Source organism: Triturus cristatus, chromosome 3_1 (genome assembly GCF_964204655.1).
Source record: "Triturus cristatus chromosome 3_1, aTriCri1.1, whole genome shotgun sequence".
In the NCBI taxonomy this organism is placed as follows: domain Eukaryota; kingdom Metazoa; phylum Chordata; class Amphibia; order Caudata; family Salamandridae; genus Triturus; species Triturus cristatus.
This window is the reverse complement of record NC_140583.1, coordinates 361,510,081-361,531,680: the sequence shown is the minus strand read 5'-3', so window position 1 is coordinate 361,531,680 and position 21,600 is coordinate 361,510,081. Positions and strand designations below refer to the sequence as shown.

The following is a 21,600-nucleotide window of genomic DNA, read 5'->3' as shown; positions in this document are numbered from 1 at the left end:
TGTCACACAACTGTCAATGCAAAGCATCACAGGTAGTGGATGCTCCTAGAGTCTTACAGGAACAGATCCCTTTTTTTCAAGCTTCTTCAACGTAAGCCTATGAGGCTGCTTTTTACCCTCAAAGCTAGACAGGTACATTACATTTTGCAGTATAGTAGTGGCAATACGTGCTTGAAAGAGAATTTTGTGAAGTTAGGTAGTCTAAATTTCAGAAAAATGTTTGTCTTTGAGTGGCTCCTGAATAGTGCTGCATATCACATGAACACATGAAATATGTGAAAATATTACCAAATATATTGATATGAAATGTTCTGGGGTCCGCGCATCCAGCAGGGAATTATTCTAATGTTGATGACTGTCAATGAAGATCCTACTATGCAGAATCATTGTTATGTCTTCACGGAATCTCGGCACCCGACATCGCCATAGCCATCCCCGACGGATACAAGATCACCCGCAGGGACCGCACCAAAGGAACTGGAGGAGGAATCGCCATCGTCCACAGGAACAATCTCACGACCAGCACCGACGACTCCCTCAGCACCGCCGAACACCTGCACTTCCAGAGCCACACTGATCCCAACACCTCCCTCATAAGAACCCTCGTCTACAGACCCCCCCGGAATCCGGCCACAGTTCAGCAACTCCATAAGCACACACACCCTCGCCTCCACAGACTACATCCTCCTTGAGGACCTGAACTTCCACCTCGAGAACAACAACGACACCAACTTTACCACCTTGATCAACAACCTCGGACTCAGACAGCCGCAGCTGGAGCAAAGTCACCGAAGACCAGCTTACCACCACCCTCGCCCGGAGCCCACCCGCCGATCTCACCGACCCCAACACCGCTGCCCGCAACCTCAGACAGTGGATCGAAGATTGCGCCAACACTCTCGCCCAATCAAGAAACCCTCCAACATTCACACCTCCAAGCAAGCCTGCCAAAAGCTGGAGAAGGACTGGCTCTGTGAACAAACACCGGACAGCTACGCAACCCACAAGAACGCCACCCACAGACACCACCACCTCATCAGATCCGCCAAAAGGATCTCCTTCAAAGACCACCTAGACAACAACGCACACAACAGCAAAGGGCTCTTCAACATCGTGAAGGAACTCTCCAACCCCAGTTCCAACACCAACGACCTCCAACCGTCGCAAGACCTGTGCGACTCGCTGGTCACCTTCTTCCACCGCAAGATCGCAGACATCCACGACAGCTTCAACGCCATGACCGCACAGACTACCACTGAGACCTCTGCCCCCACGACCTCCATCCGCACCAAGCGCCTGCTCTCCTGGACCAACATCAACGGCACCATCAAGATCATGAACACCATCCACTTCGGATATCCGTCAGACCCAGGCCCATACCACATCTTCAACAAAGCCAGCACCGCCATCGCACCCCATCTCCGGAAAGCAATCAACATTTCCTTCGAGACAGCAACCTTCCCGGAGAGCTGGAAGCACGCCGAGATCAACGCCCTACTCAAGAAACCCAAGGCGGACCCCAAGGACCTCAAGAACTTCCGGCCCATCTCCCTGCTCCCGTTCCCGGCGAAGGTCATCGAGAAGACCGTCAACAAACAACTGACCCGCTACCTCGAGGAGAACTGCATCCTGGACCCGTCCCAGTTCCGCAGTAACCACAGCACCGAGACTGCCCTCATCGCCGCCACCGATGACATCAGGACCCTGCTAGACAACGGAGAAACTGCGGCCCTCATCCTCCTGGACCTGTCAGCCGCCTTCGACACGTTCTGCCACCGCACACTACGAACACGCCTCCACAATGCTGGGATCCAAGAGAAGGCCCTGGACTGGACCACCTCCTTCTTCTCCGGCAGAACACAGAGCGTCCGCCTCCCCCCTTCTGCTCCGAAGCCACCTAGATCATCTGCGGCGTACCCCAGGGCTCATCCCTCAGCCCAACGCTGGTTAACATCTACATGGCACCGCTCACCCACGTCGCCCGACCTCAACATCATCTCTTACGCCGATGACACCCAGCTGATCCTCTCCCTCACCAAGGACCCCCACACCGCCAAAACCAACCTCCACGTAGGAATGAAAGCCATCGCAGAATGGATGAGGAACAGCCGACTGCAGCTGAACTCGGACAAGACGGAGGTCCTCATCCTCGGATCCACCCCTTCGGCCTGGGACGACTCCTGGTGGCCGACCGCACTGGGAACAGCTCCAACACCCACCGACCACGCACGCAACCTAGGGGCCATCCTCGACTCCACCCTCTCCATGACTAAGCAGGTCAACGCCGTCTCTTCCTCCTGCTTCAACACCCTCCGCATACTCCGCAAGATCTACAAGTGGATCCCCACCGAAACCAGAAGAACGGTCACCCAGGCCTTCGTCAGCAGCAGGTTGGACTACGGAAATGCCCTCTACGCAGGAGCCTCAGCCAAACTCCTGAAACGGCTTCAACGCATCCAGAACGCCTCTGCACGCCTGATCCTTGACATCCCTCGCCGCAGCCACATCACACCCCACCTGAGAGACCTGCACTGGCTCCCTGTCAACAAGAGGATAACCTTCAAGCTCCTCACCCATGCACACAAGGCACTTCACAACACCGGACCAGCGTACCTCAACAGACGACTCAGCTTCTACACACCCACCCGCCAGCTCTGCTCCGCTCCACCGACCTCGCCCTCGCCACAGCCCCCCGCATCTGAAGAGCACCCTCCGGCGGAAGATCGTTCTCCCACCTCGCCGCCAAGACCTGGAACACCCTCCCCATCCACCTTCAGCAGACCCAAGACCTGCTGACCTTCAGAAGACTCCTCAAGACCTGGCTTTTCGAGCAGTAGCAGCATTCCCCACCCCCCAGCGCCTTGAGACCCTCACGGGTAAGTAGTGCGCTTAACAAATGCTATGATTGATCCATGATGAACGTCTGTGAATTGTGTGTCTGGTATGGATTTGTAGAAAGCTCTGCTTCTTTTGGAGGTTTCATTGCTGGTATTGACTTTAAAGACACATCTCTGTGTGCAAAGGGTTTCAGGGCCTCTTCTCCATTTTTTCCTTTGCATCCAGCACACTTTCAATCTGTGAGCTGTTACAAGTACTAATGCGCTGAAGGGTTTGATGAGCAGATCCTTATCGTGGCTGTAAGCATGTGGTTGCAAGCAGAAGGAAAAATGCTGTTTAAGAAGTTTTTTTCTGACCAAGATGGAGAGTATGGGAGCAGATGGCAGTGAAGTGTAGTTTGTCCAGAGCAGAGGTTGCAGTTAAAGGTAACGAGTGAGGAGCAGATAAGGCCCGTGAATTTTATTGTGTGTCAGAAGTCTGACTTACTTTTTCAATGTTAGCTGTGATCAGTAGTTCGAGGAGGAAAGGTCAGTTACTTGCTTGTAATCCTAACTTTGTCATTCTAGCTTTTTGTAGGAAGTTAAAACGCAAGAGACTTTGAAGCTTTTGCTTTTTTGGAAGAACTATGTTCCATGAATACAAGTCTTTAGTAATAGCTATTTTGCCTGCAGTATGCTTTTGTTATGTCTAAATAGTATCACATTGCCCTGTATACATCCAATGTGAATACTTATACTTTCTGTTGAAGATGACGGTTTAGGAAGAAGGGAAGTGGTCCAATTCAAATAAAATTCTGAAATGAACTTTAGATGGAAGTGACGAGTCCTTAAAGAGAGAATATTGCAATTAAAGACAGTGTCAGGCTACGGAGTGTTGCAACCAATTAAATCAACCTTCCTGGTTATTTATTTCAGGTCTGTCTCAGCTCAAAAAGAAGGACCCATCAACTCCAAAAGAGTTTTCATTCCCATGGAGGAGAGAGTTTCCAACATGAGTAACTACTTTTCAAAGACCTTAAAATAAATGTATGTCCGGTGTCTTAGTGACTAATGGGGTCATTTAGACCAGAGTGGGTAACCTACCGGCTGGTCCACCAGATCACCAAAGTCCATAGCCTCTACTCTCGTGGCAGAAGACCACATGCCATTGTTAGAGATACCCACTGGGTAGGCGGTGATCTCAGTGCCGGTGTTACGGCTCCACTGAAGACATTAACCTTTGCCATAAACATAAGTTTGGTGAGGCAGGAGCAACACAGATTTAGGTGGTTATACCTCTCTCTCCGATCATAAATGATGCCCTTGCTAGTTACTGGATAACTAATTTTGAGTGTTTGAGTGTGGTAACATGGCGAGATGTAGAGTTGAGGTTTGGAAAGATATGTTAAAATGGTGTGGATCCTTTGACACAGAATGCCATGATGTTGATGGGTGCTCATAAATCTTGTGGTTGCAAGTTGGCTAATTATAAAAACAGTACAGTGAGGGGGAACAAAGGGTTTGCTCAGATTTGTTGGCAGCTCTAGACAGCATCAGCTGTGTGATCCTGTATGCTGAAGTGGAATCTGTGCCTAACTATATGTTGTGTTAGATGATTACTCTTTAGCTTTAGTAAGGATTCAAAAACTCTTTTTCAAATTATGATTTCAATAGAGATTCACCTGAAGAAAAACGCAAATTACAGGTAAGAAACCTTTCCTTCTCCTTCAGGGGATCTCACTTGATAATCATATGCACTGAATAGAATAGCCAAACCATCCGCAATAACACCACCACAATGGAAAAAGATAACATCAATGAAAACTAAGCAAACAGATTTTTCAAGGAGGCCGGTCCTACTTCGGCATCTGGGCTAGAATCTGAATCAAGACAATAGTGTGAATTTAGGAAAAGACCTCCAGGTGGCAGCTTTATAGATTTCAGAAATTATAATATTTCCTAGTTACTTAGCTGTAGCTGCTTTACCTCTGGTGGAGTGGGCTTTTGACTTGCCAGGTGAAGTTTTATTTGCTTGCTCGTAGCCTAAGAGAATACAGGAAAGTATCCATCTGGACAGTAATTGCTTGGATGTGGATAACCTGATGTGTAAAGTATCATTATTTACAAACAATTGCTTGGATCTTTTATTTATTTATTTAGTCCTCTCAAGATAGAATTTTAGAACTCTTCTAACATTAAATGTGTGGTGAAAACTCTGCCTGAGAATTAGTGTTCTGAAAGAACATTAGTAAGATAATGATTTCATTTACATTAAAATCTCAAACTACTCGTAATATTTTTGGATAAGTACTCATGACTACCCTTTTGATATTGGACAGATATTGAAGGAAAGCTGCTGTGAGGAAACCTTGTGGTTGGTACGACGGTGAACCATGAAACAGGATAGTACAATGTTTGACTTCCAGGTAGGAGAAGATCTCCGTGCTATGGAAAGACTTCCCTCTGGGAAGTCTTTAACCGCTGGGACCTTGAAAAAAGAGAGGTTTTTGAAGGACATTTTCTGTGGCAGTAATAAATGCCAGGAGAACTTTAATGTAGGAGAATTTTAAGACCCACCTGGCCAAAATAAAGTAATTATGGGAGCAGATCTACCTCTTGGCAGGTGGTTGGATCAAAATTGTTTTCAGAACACCAAATACAGAATCTCTTTCATTAGTAACAGTAGGAAGCTCTTGTGGATAGACATTTAGCTCCCCTTACAATGTTTATACTATCCTGTGGATGGCTCAAGTGTCCATATTGGATGAAAAGAGGCAGGCTGCCACATTAAAGGAGCTTGGGATGCAGCATCTGGCCTCCAAACTTCTGTAGAAAAGTTCAGACTGTACGACATCTTCCTGTATGGTCATTCAGACAGCTAAAGAAGTTCTATTAACCACTATTTAGTTGAGGGGTTCCTCACGTGATATTAAATCATTCTGGGTGTCAAGTTAATCAGTTTGATGATTAGTGCTGGAATCCAGGACTCTTAAGAATACAGAATTTTCAGCTAAAAATTCTTATATACAGTGCCTGTACAACTGGAAGAGGTAGAACATTTTAAGAGTTTAATAAAGATATCAATGGTGGAGAACTGATGTCCCAGGAAAGAGATATTTTCACAACCATTGTGGGATCTTCCATTATGTTAATACATATGGAAAATAATAGCAAGTTCATGCCTTCCTAAAGATAAAGGCAAGCTGTGAGGCACAGAAGCAACAGAAATACAGCAGATGTTGTGAACACCTGAGAAATAAATTGGCCAAGTAGTCCAAGATATTCTGGGGTCAGGGTTGAAACCAAGACTGAGAAACAAGTGTTTTTTAGTTTATACTATAATATTCAAACAAATGTAAAACATTGGCTATCTGCGCTTGAGTAATGCAAGAGTGCCCATAAATGTAGAAAGCCAAGGGCACGCAAACGTTTACTCTTTTAAATGTTTTGGGAAGTGCTTTGGAGATAGCAGCTATTTTGTATCATTATTGCAGATTGCTAACGTAGTTAATGAGGAATCCTAACCACATCTGCCTCACATAACGTGTCTATGTAAGATTGAGGTTAGCAGGTTGCTCAGTTTCTGTCTTCAATGTAGGTGTCTTTGCACTCTTCAGGGCCCTGCCTCTTACAATGAAGTGGGGAGGGAACTTGCTGGGTATTTTGAGAGAAGAAGGAAAGACCTCCATGAACACTCTTTTCAGTTTTTCTTGAAAAAGTTCAAGGTAGGAGCATGCTTTATGCCTGAGGTCGGTAAGTTCCAAGTTTGAACTCTGAACGCCATGTTCGACCTTCCTTCATGCTTCTTGCAGTTTAACCTAATTTGTGCAAGCAGGTCTGCCTTGTTTAATCTCAGGTTACTATAAGGTATCTAATGTGGCTAAAGTAACCTACATGCTGGTATCCACTGTAGATTTTGCTGTCGAAAGAGAACTTCTAATCGAATCATACGCCTGTTCTCAGTTTTAAGAATTGCCATGGCAATTGCCAGACGGCAAAGATGAACTATATTGACATACACCAACAATGTATTGCAACCTGGGTGTTACCACAACAAACTCACAGGGCATGTCCACTACTGTTAGCAAGGGGGTCACAATGCCCAAAAGCAACTTTTGTTGCATATTGATGCCCTGAAAATCCCTGAAATCAGCATGTTAAGACATCTTAGGCCTTTTTCTATCAACAGCTGCAGTGATAACCAATTCCTATTGCCTAGATTAAGATGAAAAAATTAATGCTTGTTATTTGGGCATGCTCATACTTCACATACTGTCTTACCAGGACTCAAGACATGTTTCCCACATAATGAAGGCTCATTCATGAAATCAGCAAGATAAATTCTAACCATGGATTTATTTTTGAAAGAAAAATAACTTTTTTGTATATAGGTTAAGAAGAGATGGACTCTAATAGCATTAGAGAACCCCTATTATGCCGCCCCCTGCCGCCTGTGCCGACCTCAACGCTATGCATTGCACGCACTGCACGGAAGGACGCTGAGAGGGCGCCGAGAACGCCGAGCCGGCATAGAACTTGCGTCGCCCTCGGGAAGCTGAGAGTCGATGTGTGGGCGTGGACGCGAGGACGCGAGGAGAATAGGTGCGTTGGGGCACCGAGTCTGATTTCGGCGGACTCAAGGGGGATTATTGCGTCTCGCCGAGCCTGCAGATAAGGATACGACGGGAGAAAGGAGCCGCGGTGTTGTAAGAGAAGGCCCCCCTAGAGAAAGGGAAGAAAGGAAAGGTGGGGGTATTACACCTATTACACCTATGTGGAGCTAACCTTATGCCAATCGCACCCTGACGGCCAGAAGGAGCCAACGCGCAGGGGAAGGTGGATAGACTGTCCTGAAAAAGAAGGAGAAAAAGCACATAACCCCAAAGGGCAAACTGGCAGGCATGGTGGGGTATGGGCACAACAGAGGTAAGTGTATGAATAACTGCACGAAGGATTGCTGTACCCCGATACCCTTTTAAGTATTTATTACCCGGTTGTCTTGGCTGATTTAGAGACAAGAGAAGGGGAAAAGCAAAGAAAGTGCAAGGAAGACTTTTAAAGCTATAACGCATAGTAATTTGCAGTATATAAGAGCGCAATAAAAACAGATTGATACAATCTAAGAGACAATGGCACCAAAAAGAAAGCAAAAAACTTGTAAGGAGCCTATGGAGGAAAGCCCCGGGAGGGGAGAGCTCTCTGGGGAGGTAAGAACCCGAGAAGAGAGCCAGGAGAGCCAGGCCAGCCCCAGAGAAGGAATTAAGGGGGCGACTCAAAAGAGGAAAAATAAAAAAGCCATTAAAAGGACCCCGCTAGAAAATAATGGGAGTATGTCAGCAACTAAATCTATAAAGGACTTCCTAGGTAAACATTACAAAAGATTAGACTTATCTACAAAGACGATAGATGTAGATGCCGAGCGACAGAATGGGAATGGCACAGCAGAATCTCCTGAAGAATTCTTGGCGGCATCATTCTTAATAAATCACTCCCTTTTGAGTCACAATGATTTAATAATAGCACCGCGTCTGTCATCATCACCTAAACTTCTCTCGATGCAAGCACAAGAACTAGAGACCTCAGTCCAAATGGAGAACAGCTGCCAAAGGTTAAGAACTGACTGGGGGGCCTCATTAAATATATCGATATCACAATCAAAGGAGTTAAGAAACCAAATTCAGCAAGAAACACCGAGAACTGAAAGAACAATTGATCCCGAGAGAACTAGCCTACAAGACCTAGACATTTCCACGACCCCTCCTTCTTCAATGATGGACTTACTACTGATGCTTCAAAAAACCATGCAGGGGCTGTTGGAAGTTACAATGTTGAATAATGGAGTTCTGAAAACGCAAAAGCTTTATTTGAAAAAGATTGAGGAGGAGCTGCAAGTAATTAGAGGTCAAATGCCACATATGATGAGACCAGTAGTAGATGCCCAGCCTAAAGAACAGAAAGAAGGCATAGAAACAGTAGGAACACCAAACAACGTATATATATCTAAGCGCCCGATGCTGATAAAAAGAAGATGGGAAATCCCAAGACACCGCTGCACGAACTTTAGGGGTCATTATAAAAGAAAGCTACGTAGAAAGAGAGAAACAAATGTAGCAATAATGGGAAAAATAAAGGAAAAAGTGAAAGAGGTAAAATCAAATATACCCACACTGGAAGTGATAACTGCCATGACCCCAAAGGTGGAGAGTAAGAGGAAGGGTCCCAGTAATCATGTAAAGAAACAGAGTAGTATAAGCCTTAGAAATGTTCAACTAAAAACTAATCCCATAAAAATAAAACCCATAGTAAATCCAAACAATGTGGGACATAATATAAACTATCAGAAGAATCAAAATCAAGAGAAAGTTGTCCCACAACGAGGTAAATTAGAAGCAAAAGGTAAAATGGGGGAAAACATTGAGCAGGTAGGTATAGAAGCTCCAAAGTTAGGAGCAGAGGGGGGAAGCGACAAATGGGTGTACTTTGAACCTGAGCAAAATCAAAACAAGGGAAAGAAAATTAGGAAGATTAAACCTCTAAATAGGTCTCAAATCCTATTCTCATTCTCTAAATGCCCTAGCCTGAGGGGAATAGGAACACAAGATTTGAGACAGGTGGGTTTTATAGAAAACATAAGTGGAAAAGAGATTACAAGAGTACTGGTCTACTCCGACCTAGTAAAAATGGCAATTTGGAAAGCGGCGAGTGAGATAAACCAGGAAGGTATACGGCTAATCACAGAGAAGGAACTAAAGGGAAATGGCCAACTAGGAAGTAGCTTTCTAAACTGTCATGCAGGTCTAGGAAAGCGACAGGTGAGGTTACTAGAGGGAAATGAGGCCGGGGGATGTACTCTGAATGTAGTAGTTAATAATTCAGTAAATGATAACTCCTGGGATATTTGGAGCCAAAGATGTAGCCCTGCAGGACCGTCTCGGAGATATAAGGATATAATGGATGAAGATGGAGGGTTAAGTGAGGTGGAATAGGATGAAGGGGGGGTCGCATAGCCTTAATATCGTATCATGGAACATAAATGGCCTTGGAGATATAATAAAACAGGAACATATAACTAAGCTAACAAATAAAGTGGAAATTGTTTGCCTGCAAGAAACTTGGCTATGCGACGAAACCCCAACAACTCCATCGACCGGCAAAGAAAAAAAGATTTGGCCGTCCTGCAGGGGGGATCATGACCCTATTGTCTACAAAAGTAACAAATAACGTGACCCCGCTAAAAGCAAAATGTAAATGGCTCCTGGCCTGTAGATTATCTCTGTTGACTGTAGACCTAAAATATGAAAATATAATTATTATAAATGTGTATATGCAATGGAAGAATGCTACTGAGTATGAAACTGAGTTGGTATATTTTAAAGATGATATAGATTCTTTATGTGAAAAGTATGACTCTGACATATTTTTTATTTTGGGGGATTTTAACCATAAATTGTACACAAAGGAGGCAGACCTTTGGCATAGGGATATACTGGACGCATATAAAGTAAAACAAGCAACCTTTCCAACCTGTGAAATATTAAGACAGGATAAAGAGCTGGGAAATTATCTTGGGGCGAAGGGCCTTTTCTGCCTGAATGGCCAATTTGAATCAGATTGCCCAGCAGAGAAAACATTCAAAATAGGCTCACAAAATTGCCCAATAGACTATGTCTTTATGTTTGCTTGGAACTTCTCTCTTATAAGGGAATTTAAGATATTACAGAAAGAAGGCAGCGATCACAATCCCCTGCAGATGAAGATCCAAGGAGGAGCCCCGAAAGTTCGAGATAAAGTAATCTCACAACAAGTTGAATATCCCAAGAGAATAACAACTAGATTAATGGAAGAGTATATAGAAAAATTAAGATCATTTCAACAAAAGGTAATCTTGGGAGATATAGGGGGTCAAAATTTGGATTGGTATGAGGGAAAAATAGATCAAGTGGTGCAATGCCTTCGAACTGAATTAGCAAAAGTTAAAATAAATCAGCAGCAAATCCCTGTTAGACAACCAAAATGGTTTACTGCAGATTGCCTAAAGAAAAAAGAGAGATAAGGAAAGTAAAAAGAAGCCTTAGGAAAAAGTATGACCGGAAGAGACAAAGTCATCTCAACAAATTAAAAAGTGAATATAAAAAGCTAATGACAAATGCAAAAAGGGTGTATAAAGATAAATGTTGGGAAAATGTACTGGAATCTATTGAATCGAAAAATATAAGACAATTTTGGAAGGTGGTGAAGGCAGCTGCCGATCACCCAGTGGGGGCAATGAACTGCGTGATAGCCAAGGCTGTATGGGAGAAGTACCTGAAAGAATTGTATGGCCCTCGCAGAGGCCTAGAAGCGGAAGTGCCCCAGTTATGGCACAACATAATGGAAGAATTAAAAACAGATTTTACAGAACAGAATGTAGAAAATAAAATAATGAAATTAAAATTAACAAGAGCAGCAGGTCCAGACAACCTTCCAGCAATAATAATAAAGTCACAGATGAAGTGGTGGGCGAGATTCTTTTCTCATATGTTTCTGGAAATTTTAATGGTAGGGAAAATACCAAAGAATTGGAAGGGAGCGGTAATAAGGCCAGTCCATAAAAAAGGCAATATGAATGCACCACAAAACTATAGGCTGATCAACCTGCTAGATATAGGAGAAAAAGTATTTTCAAAAATAATTTTAAATAGACTAAAGGACTGGGTAGAGGAGTTTTCAATTGTACCAGTTGAACAGGGTGGCTTCAAAGAAGGCCACTCTACGGTTGATCACTGCTTTGCACTGTGGGCAGTAGCACGCAAGTCAATAGAACAAAATGGTAAGCTGTGCTGCTGTTGTGTTGATTTTCGAGCAGCATTTGACTCAGTTGACCGAGAATGCCTCTGGGAAACCCCTGTAAACAAAAAGATCCCAAAAAGTTTACTTGTGATAATAAAAGAGCTGCATAATGGAAACTGGGCACAAGTAATTAGAGACATAGAAGGGGCATTGACACAAAAAATAGCAATTGCGAATTTAGACAGCGCTGTGTGTTGGCCCCTTTGCTATTTGCCATATTTCTAGCAGATTTACCAGCAACCCTAGAGGTCGAAGGAAGCGCAAGCCCGAGAATGAATGGAAATAAAGTGTCCTGTCTACTATATGCAGATGATCTGGTAATATTAGACCAGACTGAAATAGGTCTTCAAAGAAAGTTAAGTGCCTTTAATGAATACTGTAAAAGGAAATTTTTAACAGTAAATATGGAAAAGACAAAAATGTTAAGCTTTGGGAAAAAAGAAATTCGATTTAATTGGTTTTTAGGAGACCTGAAACTAGAAACAGTGAATGAATATCGCTACCTTGGGATGTGGTTTGACAGGTCTCTGAAGTGGTACACCCATATAGAGGCCCAGAAGGCGAAGGCCTTTACATCGATCTGTGGCCTGAAAAAATGTAATCGAGATTATGGAAACATGTCGCACAGACCGCTGTTAAAGGCCTTCAGCGCAATGATACCCCCACAAGTACTCTATGGAGCGGAAGTTCTCCACTTGAGTGGCAAATGTGATTGGGATCTAGAGGAAGGGAAATGCCTAAAAACATTAATGTCATTACCACATTCGGCGATGATCCAAGCAATAAGAATTGAGTTAGGTACAATTGCTTGGAGGGTACAGGCACAAACGGCCTTAATCAGATTCTGGAAACGCCTGGATATAGAGAGAGGCCAGAAAGTATCCCAATGGTGTAGAAAAGAAATTCAAAACAGTAATCTAAAATGGGCTAAAGAGAATAGGAAGAAAATACGATTAGCCTGTAAGAATTTAAAGGTGAAAATTGGTCAAGATTCCTTGGATGTAGAATTCACTAAAAGTGATCTTAGTAAGTACGGACAAGAAGTCTCTAGAGGTGCAGATATGGAGTATCTGGCAAAGAAAAAATCTGTGCAATTTATGAGAGATTCATGGTTAAATAAAAATTGGTTCCCTTACTTGGATTTATTACCAAATCATTGGTATAGACAGGAAATCTTAAGACTGAGAACCGGTATAAATCCCTGGTTGATAAATGAAGAATGAAAAAGAAAAATGTTAGGTCATGAAGGTCATTGTAAATGTACTTTGGGAACAAAAGGCGATATATTACATATTGTGTTAGATTGTGCAACTTTATTAGAGCAGCGTAAATTATGTCTCCGTCCAATGTTTCTAAAATATGGCATAAAGTTACGGACACAGGCGGTGGAGTTAATTACAGAAATGCCTAACCTCGAAATCGCGATTGCATTAGGCAACTATATGAAGGTAATTAAAAGTTATCTAAAAGAGAATTAGCTGTAATTTCACGAAATTTTAAACTGTCTTAAATTTTAAACAAGGTTAATATAAACCTTCTTAAAAATGGATGAATTGCGTATTATTTTAAATTGATTTTTTTTTAAATTATGTATAATGTCCATAAATGCGCCAGTTGATTTGTATAGAAAAATTACTTTTGTACTCCACTCTGAAAATTTTATTAACTTTTAACGTTGAGAAGGTATAAATCTGTACTGTTGAATTGTCATTTTAACTGGTCATTACTGTTTAAAGACCAAGGTCTAAATAAACAAAGTATTTATCGTATCGCATTAGAGAATTTCACCTGCAAACGTTCAAGCAACCTATTAACTGAAGAACTCCTTCACAGACTCAGAGAAAGTTCACAACATACTGTGGGTTGTCGACAAAATACATTCTGAATCAAGTGCTACACCACGCAAAATACTAGATGACCTGCAACTGTGAAGAGTTTTTAAATGTACACACCCCTCAGAACTCAAAATGTAAACAAAAAGATATATCACCTCAAAACATGTTATATCGAACTGTTTCTAAAATGGTAGAAAAGTTAAATACAATATTGCTCGAAACAAACAGCTGCGAGGTACAGCACTTCACTTACCTTGGGAAGGTATCCAAGAAGGTTAGAAGCATGCTCTTTGAGAAGTTTCTGTCTTTCTTCCTCAATAATGGCACGGCGCCATGCTTCTTTTCCTTCTTCCAATTGCTGTTCTTGGAGTTCCCGCTCCTACAGAAACAAAGTAACTGGATCTATCATTTTTATTAATAGATCATCATTTTAAACTACATTGCAGCAAACCATAAAGCCTGCCATAGCTCTTTCTGCACAGTCAAGAAGAATCTCAGCTATGTTGACAGCATACGACTAAGGACCAGTCTCAGTCAAATCCCAAATCAGTAAGTAATACAGAATTGCAACAAAAAAAAATTACACAGTAACTGATATCATTTTTTTAAATGTTGCAAGAACGAAAGTCCCTGATAACGTGTCCACCTAGTGCCCTGCCCCATCATTTTTTTTCTTTGTTGCAACTATTAGAGGGGACCCAAAAGCTTAAGCACCCCCCAAAATTGGAGACTGGTGCCATCACTTAGGTAGGCTTTATGAGAGGGAGACCAACATTTATCTCCACACATCTAGTCCTAAGGGGGTAGCACCCAACACCCCCCCTTATCCTCCTCTGAATGAGGCATGGCCGGTGAAATCTGATTTGTTGTATTTGGGGTGCCAAGCTCACCCAGGTGAGGTGCAGATTGGCCTTCCTGCGGAAAGTTAAGTTCAAAGGCTCAAACCAACGGAGGACACATTGTAAACATATTTAATTACAAAATATACTAACAAACACTACATTCAGTTATCTCCGAAATATTTGTACGCAAATTTTACCATGTATGAATTACGTGCATGAAAGGGCGTTGTGAACATTATTAGTATCGTAAATTAGGAATACCTGTAAATGTTCAAAAACATTTATTATGATGAAAGAATGGCACTTCCAAGAGTCTGCCTGCGGTCTGAAAAGGACAACCCCATCTTCTAACCCTATGCACTCCTACTTTGTTTCAGACATTCAGGGGAGAATACTCTTAGATTCCAATAGAGAATGCTAAAGAGGGCTCACTTGAGGCCCCCCCCCCCCCCCACGAAGGCTGCTGCTCGCTCAGACTCCTCTATGGGGAGGAAATCTTGACTGGCTGGACCTTTGAAATGGAGATGCACTATATTTTATAGTGTACTGTATAATGCTCAGTACTGTACTGTGTTCACATCTGTAGCATGGTAAACTCCGAGAGATTTCTGGTTAGTTTCAAAATTACTGTATTATAGTTAATACTGTATTTAGTATTACGTTTTGTGGGTTCCGATCATAAGTTTTGTGCGGACCTAACCCTTGACTTGATAGCCATCCATTACTGTTACAGTGATATATGTTGCACTGTATCTGGTTCACCCAAAATTCCTCTCGAGTTAAGTTTAGACCGATTGCCTTCCTCCCCCACCCAGAGAGTAAAGAATGTCTCGTGAGCTTAGCGAACCCTGTAACTGCATGCTCAGAGGACCGAGCCTGACACGTAACAATACATTTACCATTTGATTACATTTTTAAAAATGTCCTGTTTTTGGAAGAGATAAGTAATCCCATTTGGGGTATGAGAACTATTGCACAGGGATATAAAATAATTTGAGGGTCAAACAACCGTGTCAAATTTTAAAAACTGGTTTCAAAATCGATAATTTGGTTAGGTTGTACAAACTTTAACGATATTTTCTTTTTTATTACTTATAGGATGCACCATTTATAATATATAAATAAATACATCTATATATATATGTATATCTATATCTATCTATCTATCTATCTATATCTATATCTATATCTATATATATATATAGATAGAGAGATATATTGAACCGGTTGTTAAGCAATTAAGACTTTTTGTGTACTATTAAGGGGATAGGAGTCTTTATAAAGTTTAACAAAGACCCTGCTTTGTGGACACCGAACAGTCTGGAAATCCCAGGACCTTAAAAAACTTCTTTCAAGAACATTATTGTAGCTCTTTAAAAAATTCGTCAAGGAAGACCCACACTGGGACGCGCTTCAAATAAAAGAAAACAATCCCTGCTCAGCCACAACAATCATGATGCTAAATACTTATTAGCCGTATTACCCCTAAATAATTGATAATGTCTTACTTTGTCAGCAATTAACTGTTTGTGGCGGTCTTCCAGAAGTTTCTGAACAGCCCTCTTGTGTTCAAGTTGCTTCATTCGTCGTTTCTGAGCATTCATCTGCTCGATGCGATCGTCCTCAGCAAATTTCGCCATCATAGCTCGCATGAAGGCTGCGTCCTCTTCCTTCTCAGCCTGAAGTACAACCTGCTTGTAGGCGATTTGCTCCTCGAACGTTTTCTGCAGCTCTATGCGCTGCCTTATTTTCTTTTCCATTTCAGCCTTCAATTAAAAGAAAGGGTGGACAAAAAGTCAGAACAATGTTACGTTTAACACCTTTGACATCACTGACAAAACTTTTCAAATACAAATTTGTGAAACTATGTTCGTCCAAAATGTACAAAAATACCACTGCATCCCACACAGAAAACTCAATAAATTGCGTAGCTAGAACATCAGTTTTTGTTACTACATTGGCTCAATCAGGGCATAACATTCAGTTGCAATGCATTTTCTAATTTAGCAAACTGGATTTTTGTAGTAAAGAAATATAATTTTTTACAAAACAATCAATATATTCAGAAGTTGGAGGTCTCTTATTATATACTTTTGGTTGCTTGCCAACCAGAATGGCAGCGAGCACTGGACATACAACTTCTGGCCTCTGTCTGTCCAATTAGTCTGAGTGGTCAATGCTGCTCATTATTGTGAGGTGCATGAGCTCCCTGCAGTGACATTACAGCGCAAATGCGTGCCTTTAAAAAGATGTTTGCAGGGTCATGGCACACGCTCCGCTGTGGATGCTTCAGGTGTCTGGGAGGAGGACATAAGCTCTGAGGGCCCGATTCACAGAACTAACTTAAGATAAAATCCTAAACTTACTAGCATTTACTCTTTTTGATATTCACAGATGGCACTTACTCATTGATGAGTAAGTGCCTTCTGTGAATACCAAAATGGTAGTAAGTTTAGGATTTTGTCTTAAGTTAGTTCTGTGAATCGGGCCCTTAGTGCGCATAGATCCTCTGGATCTTGGAGTCTTCTGGAGCAACCTACCACAAATCCATCACAGATCTTCCCAATGTATGCAGCATTTAAATTTGTTTCATTGGCAACTAACTCTTCAACATTTGGTGACTACCTAGGGTCAATCTACAGTCCAATTGCCCTTTTTAGGTCTCGCTGAGCCCAGCGCATGCGCTGGCTTTGAGAGACATTTTGTATGTGAGTTTTTTAAGTGCTGCTGACTGGCCTAGCGCTTGCGTGCACGTGAGCGTGCACGCGCGCAACCGCCATGCGATAGGCCAGCCAGCAGCACTCAGGAATGCCATTAGCGCTTCATCGCGATCACTTTCGCTTTCACAGCGATCGTGATGACTTTCGTGGCCAATGCTTGTTTTAAGTTACATGCGCGGTCCGCTTTCATTTTCGGGACCGCGAGCACTATATATTTTTTATATTAGCGCAATGGCGACAGTTTGTTTGGATTTTGTTTAAGGAGCAGACGGCCATGGTAACGAACGAGAGACTTCTAGCAGCTCTCTTATCCCGTCCCTCCCCTTCCCATGCTCCATTTGCAGAGCGCGTCCGACTGGGCTCCAGCACCAACTGTCCCCCCTGCTTTAGAGCTGCATTCTCTCCCTTCATTTACCTCAACAGCTCCCTGCAGCTCCAGAGGAGTGAGGTGAGTCTCCGAATTCCCCTGCCCCCCACCTTCCCTTCTGTGCCCTCCTCTCGTGCCTACTGTCCGCTCCCTACTGCGTGTGCCCAGTTACCCTGCAAGGCCCAGGTCCTTGCTTTTTGTGCCCTTCCCTTCTGTTTAACGGTGTCCTGTGGTTTCTCCTGTCTCTCTTGCCTATCTCTTCCTTGGTTGTGCCCCCTTTCCTGCTCTCTTGCGCCCCCTCCTTCTGGCTTTCCCATATCAGCGTATGTCCAAAATGATGACAGACAGACATGTTCGGTTTGTAACAGCTGTAGTTAAGCAAGGCAGGTCTGCACCTCCTAATGTTTAAATACCTTAACAGCAGGATTCATTTTTTTTCCATGGATGCATCATAACTTGCAGGGAAAAAAGTGCAGCATAGACTGCACTGAACACGGGTCACAGAAGCACGGTTGGGGGGAGGGGAGGTGTCAGTGTAAATATTGCTGTGGTATTAAACTGAAACAAGCATTGGCATAGCCAATAGGTCTCACTTTTGGGACCTTATAAGTATTTAGTTATGCAGCACAATATCCTTGGTGCAACAACATCAACTGTTGCACAGTTAAACACTTATAAGGTCCCAAAGGCGAGACCTATTGGCTATGCCAATGCTTGTTTAGATCTGACGTGTATCGTGCTTACAGCATTCATGGCAAAGAAAAGGTTCTCTGGAGAGCTGCAGATCTCTCACCTCTTGAATATACTAGAAGGCATTAGACTGGTCTGGGAAAACGTCTTCCATAGTTCTCTCTAGACATTAGGAGGCGCTGGCTCTGTATGGGCACCGGCAGTAACGCCATAGGAGCCATAATGCACCCCACTGTTGGGAAAACATCTGTTTCCAATCCATTTTTCTTGCTGCCAAAGCAGCAGGACGGGAGTGACATCAGGTTGTAAAATGCAGGAGTAAGATATAATACGAAGTGGCATCTTATTACAGGTGGCCATAGCCATCCATCAGAAAATGGGACCGTGGGTGGGATCAGTGAGGAATTTGGAGGTATAGAGAGTATCTACCAGAAATATTGTTACTAGAAGTAAGTAACTTTATTCTGATGGCTATTTCTATCCTCACCTCTTGAATAGATTTCCAAGCAGGTCCACCTCCGGGATGGAGGGCCTGATGGATGGCTATATGATGAAGTCCTGTAGGACAGATCGGACAGAAACACCTCCATATACGGCAATAGTGCTTGACAAAGGTATGAAGGGATGACCAAGTGGCCACTCTGCACGTGTCACCTACAGAAAATCAACTAGTCAAGGCAGATGTTGAGGACTTGGCTCATGTGGACTGAGCCTTAATGCCCTCCAGAGGCTCCTTCTGGGCCACTGCACAGCAGGTCTCAACACAAACAAATCTGGATAAGGTCCTTTTCTGCATTGCTTTTCCTTTCTATTGCCATCATTCCGAATAAAAAGCTTGGCGTCCACCCAGAATTCCTATGTGTAGTCAATATACTACTAACTACCCTCTTCAGATCCAGCCTATAAAACTTCTCCTTCTCCCTTGTAGGGTAAGGTGGGGTGAAAAAGGAAGGGAGAGTGACCGACTGACTTGACCCAGAAAGAAAACCACCACCTTAGAAAGGAAAGCAGCTCATATTCATAGTTCAAGCTTGTTGGGGAATAAATAAGTGAAAGGGTTTGCACTGGCAGTCGTAATGGCAACAAGAAAAGCAAACAAGAGACACAAAGAACAACTATGTAAGGTCTAAAATGGAGACCCCCATCATGAAGGTAAGCTCCAAGTTTAGGTTCCACTGGGGCATAATAAAAGGAGTGGGAGTCAACATGATTGGAGATTTGAAGAGGGACACTGGTCCAGGAGATAGAGGAAGGTCGAAAACGCCATCAGACACCACTTTACAGTACCCAAGGCACATCCTTCTTGTGCCAAGGAAAGCACAACCTTAAGGATGTCAGAAGATAGTGCTAGTAAGTGGTCTGTATGGTGGTCTGTGCATCAAGTGACAAATCGACCAAGTAGAAAGATTTAGTAGAAGATCAGTGGGCAGATAAGAGGACATACATAACGTCATCAGACAGCTGAATTTTTCTTTTTTAAAATGTCCCCGCTCAGTCTCCACGCACAAAAGTGTAGGCTCTGGAGATTTGGATGGAGGACCTGAACTGACTGCGAAAGAACACCCACCCTGTGAGGAAGATCGATTGAGGGACAAAGTGAGAGGTGCAGAAGGAATCCATACCCCACCCTTCTAAGCCAATCTGGAGCCACCAAGATGATGTGGGCCAGGTCTTGACTGATCTTCCTCTGGAACTGAGGAATTAAGGGTATGAGAGGAAACACGTAATGAAGAGGAAGAACTCACTTCACTGCAAATACTTCCTCCCAGAGATCTTTGCATAAGATACTGAAGGGCACAGAACTTCAGGTAATGAAAATTGGAACTAGTGGCATAGATATCCACGTCGAACACGCCCCAATGATCGAAGATACTCTTAACAACTGCCAGGTGGAGACACCACTCGTGGTCGGCACGATGACAGACTCAGATCTGTGGCCCTGCTGTTCTTAGATCCAGAGAGATGACTCGCCATTATCCAGATTCCCTGTTGTTAAGCCCAGGATCAAAAGCCTCAGCCCCTCCTTGACAGAAAGGTTGAGATCCCACCCCCTCTTGCTTGCTAATATACTTCATCACACGCATATTGTCTTACGAGATTTGCACTGACTGACCACGAAGGGAAGGGGGAAATGCTTTGAGCGCTAGGCGAATCACCTTCAATTTGAGTAGACTGATGTGTAAGTTCTGTTCTGCTGCAGACCAGAGGCCTCTGATATTCAAAACTTCTAGATGAAATCCCACCCTAAAGTGGAGGCAACTGTGTTGCTGTCATGGCTAGAGGGGGTTGGAAGGACATCCCACTGGACAGGTTCTCCTCCAGATCCCATTAGGCAAGCTCCACTACAGTGTCCCTGGAGATCACTATGGAGTCAGAAGATCTAATTTGTGTTGGAAAAACTGTATGTGGAGGCACCACGGAAGGGCTCTCATATGCCAGGAGGTGTTATATGGCCCTTAGGGACATTGTCGACATTGCTAAGTAGCATGAGCTGGTCTGCCATGATGCTGCTTTTGCGCATGTTACTACATGACTTTGTTTTTGCAAGACTCTGTTTGTGCCTTTCACATGAGAACGGGCTGCCTTTCGCGTTCTCTGCCTTTCCTGGAGTTTAGTCTGAGCACCATGTGCAAGGTCGATAAACAATGTCCCTTGTTATTCTGTTCTGGTCAGTCCCTAGACCTAGACATAACATGCTACACACAGCTGCAGTACTGAAGACTCGTGCTTTGATATTACGTTGTTGCATGTTGTTTTAACACACTTGGAGAAAGCCGTTCCATGGAGAAGAGCTCTGCTGTTCCTATGATGTAAACCTCACATCCAGGCTTTAAGTTATGGGGTCTGCTGTCAAAGCCCAGGGATCTTCCTTTATATAAAATAAACTTCTTCTAGTCAAGGGAAGGGTAGTTAGGCCTGAATGCCTTGTTTTCCACTGTCTTTATAAAATGACTTCTCCCTTTGTATTCTATGGAATTGTAACAATGCTAACTGTGCTGAGTTTATGCATTTTTTTATGCTAATAGTGGCATGTATACTGTATTGTAGAGCACAATAGTTAACATAAACATTTTGAACTATTTTCATGACTCTGCTCATTCTTATTGTGGACAAGTACGAGTGAGTGAGCGAAAGAGTACGTCTTGCTCCCGTGATTCCGGAGAGAGTCGGCAGTGTTGTGTTCTGGGTTGTCAAATCATTTGTAGCTCTGTGATATTTAGAGCAGAACGAATGAGACACTATAACTACTTGGTTTGGGATTTTGGGTACTGACGTGGTAGGTTGGTACACCCCTATACACTGAGGTCCTGTTTTCCTGTGTATAGTTCTGTGTATGTGCAGAATCCCTGCAACAGAGGCACGTGTGACCAAGTCGATGCAAGAAGCCATCTGACTGAGTAGGCATATGACACACAGGACTGAAACACAAGCTCCTTCCTTAAAGCACGGAATTAGAGCGTGGGTGTCTCATAGCCTCTGTGGACGTGGAAATGCTTGCGT

General features: G+C 43.2%; 1 protein-coding gene across 1 annotated transcript in view; it reads right to left on the bottom strand.

Annotated features, from left to right (window-relative positions):
• The window catches only part of MNS1 (meiosis specific nuclear structural 1), a 240,942-nt gene that overhangs the window by 13,666 nt on the left and 205,676 nt on the right, over positions 1-21,600 (bottom strand). The window contains exons 8-9 of the mRNA XM_085644126.1: positions 15,831-16,088; positions 13,734-13,859 (exon numbers count right to left, since the gene is read on the bottom strand). Of these exons, the coding sequence (XP_085500252.1) occupies positions 13,734-13,859; positions 15,831-16,088 (384 nt within the window). The remainder of the gene's footprint in view (positions 1-13,733; positions 13,860-15,830; positions 16,089-21,600) is intronic.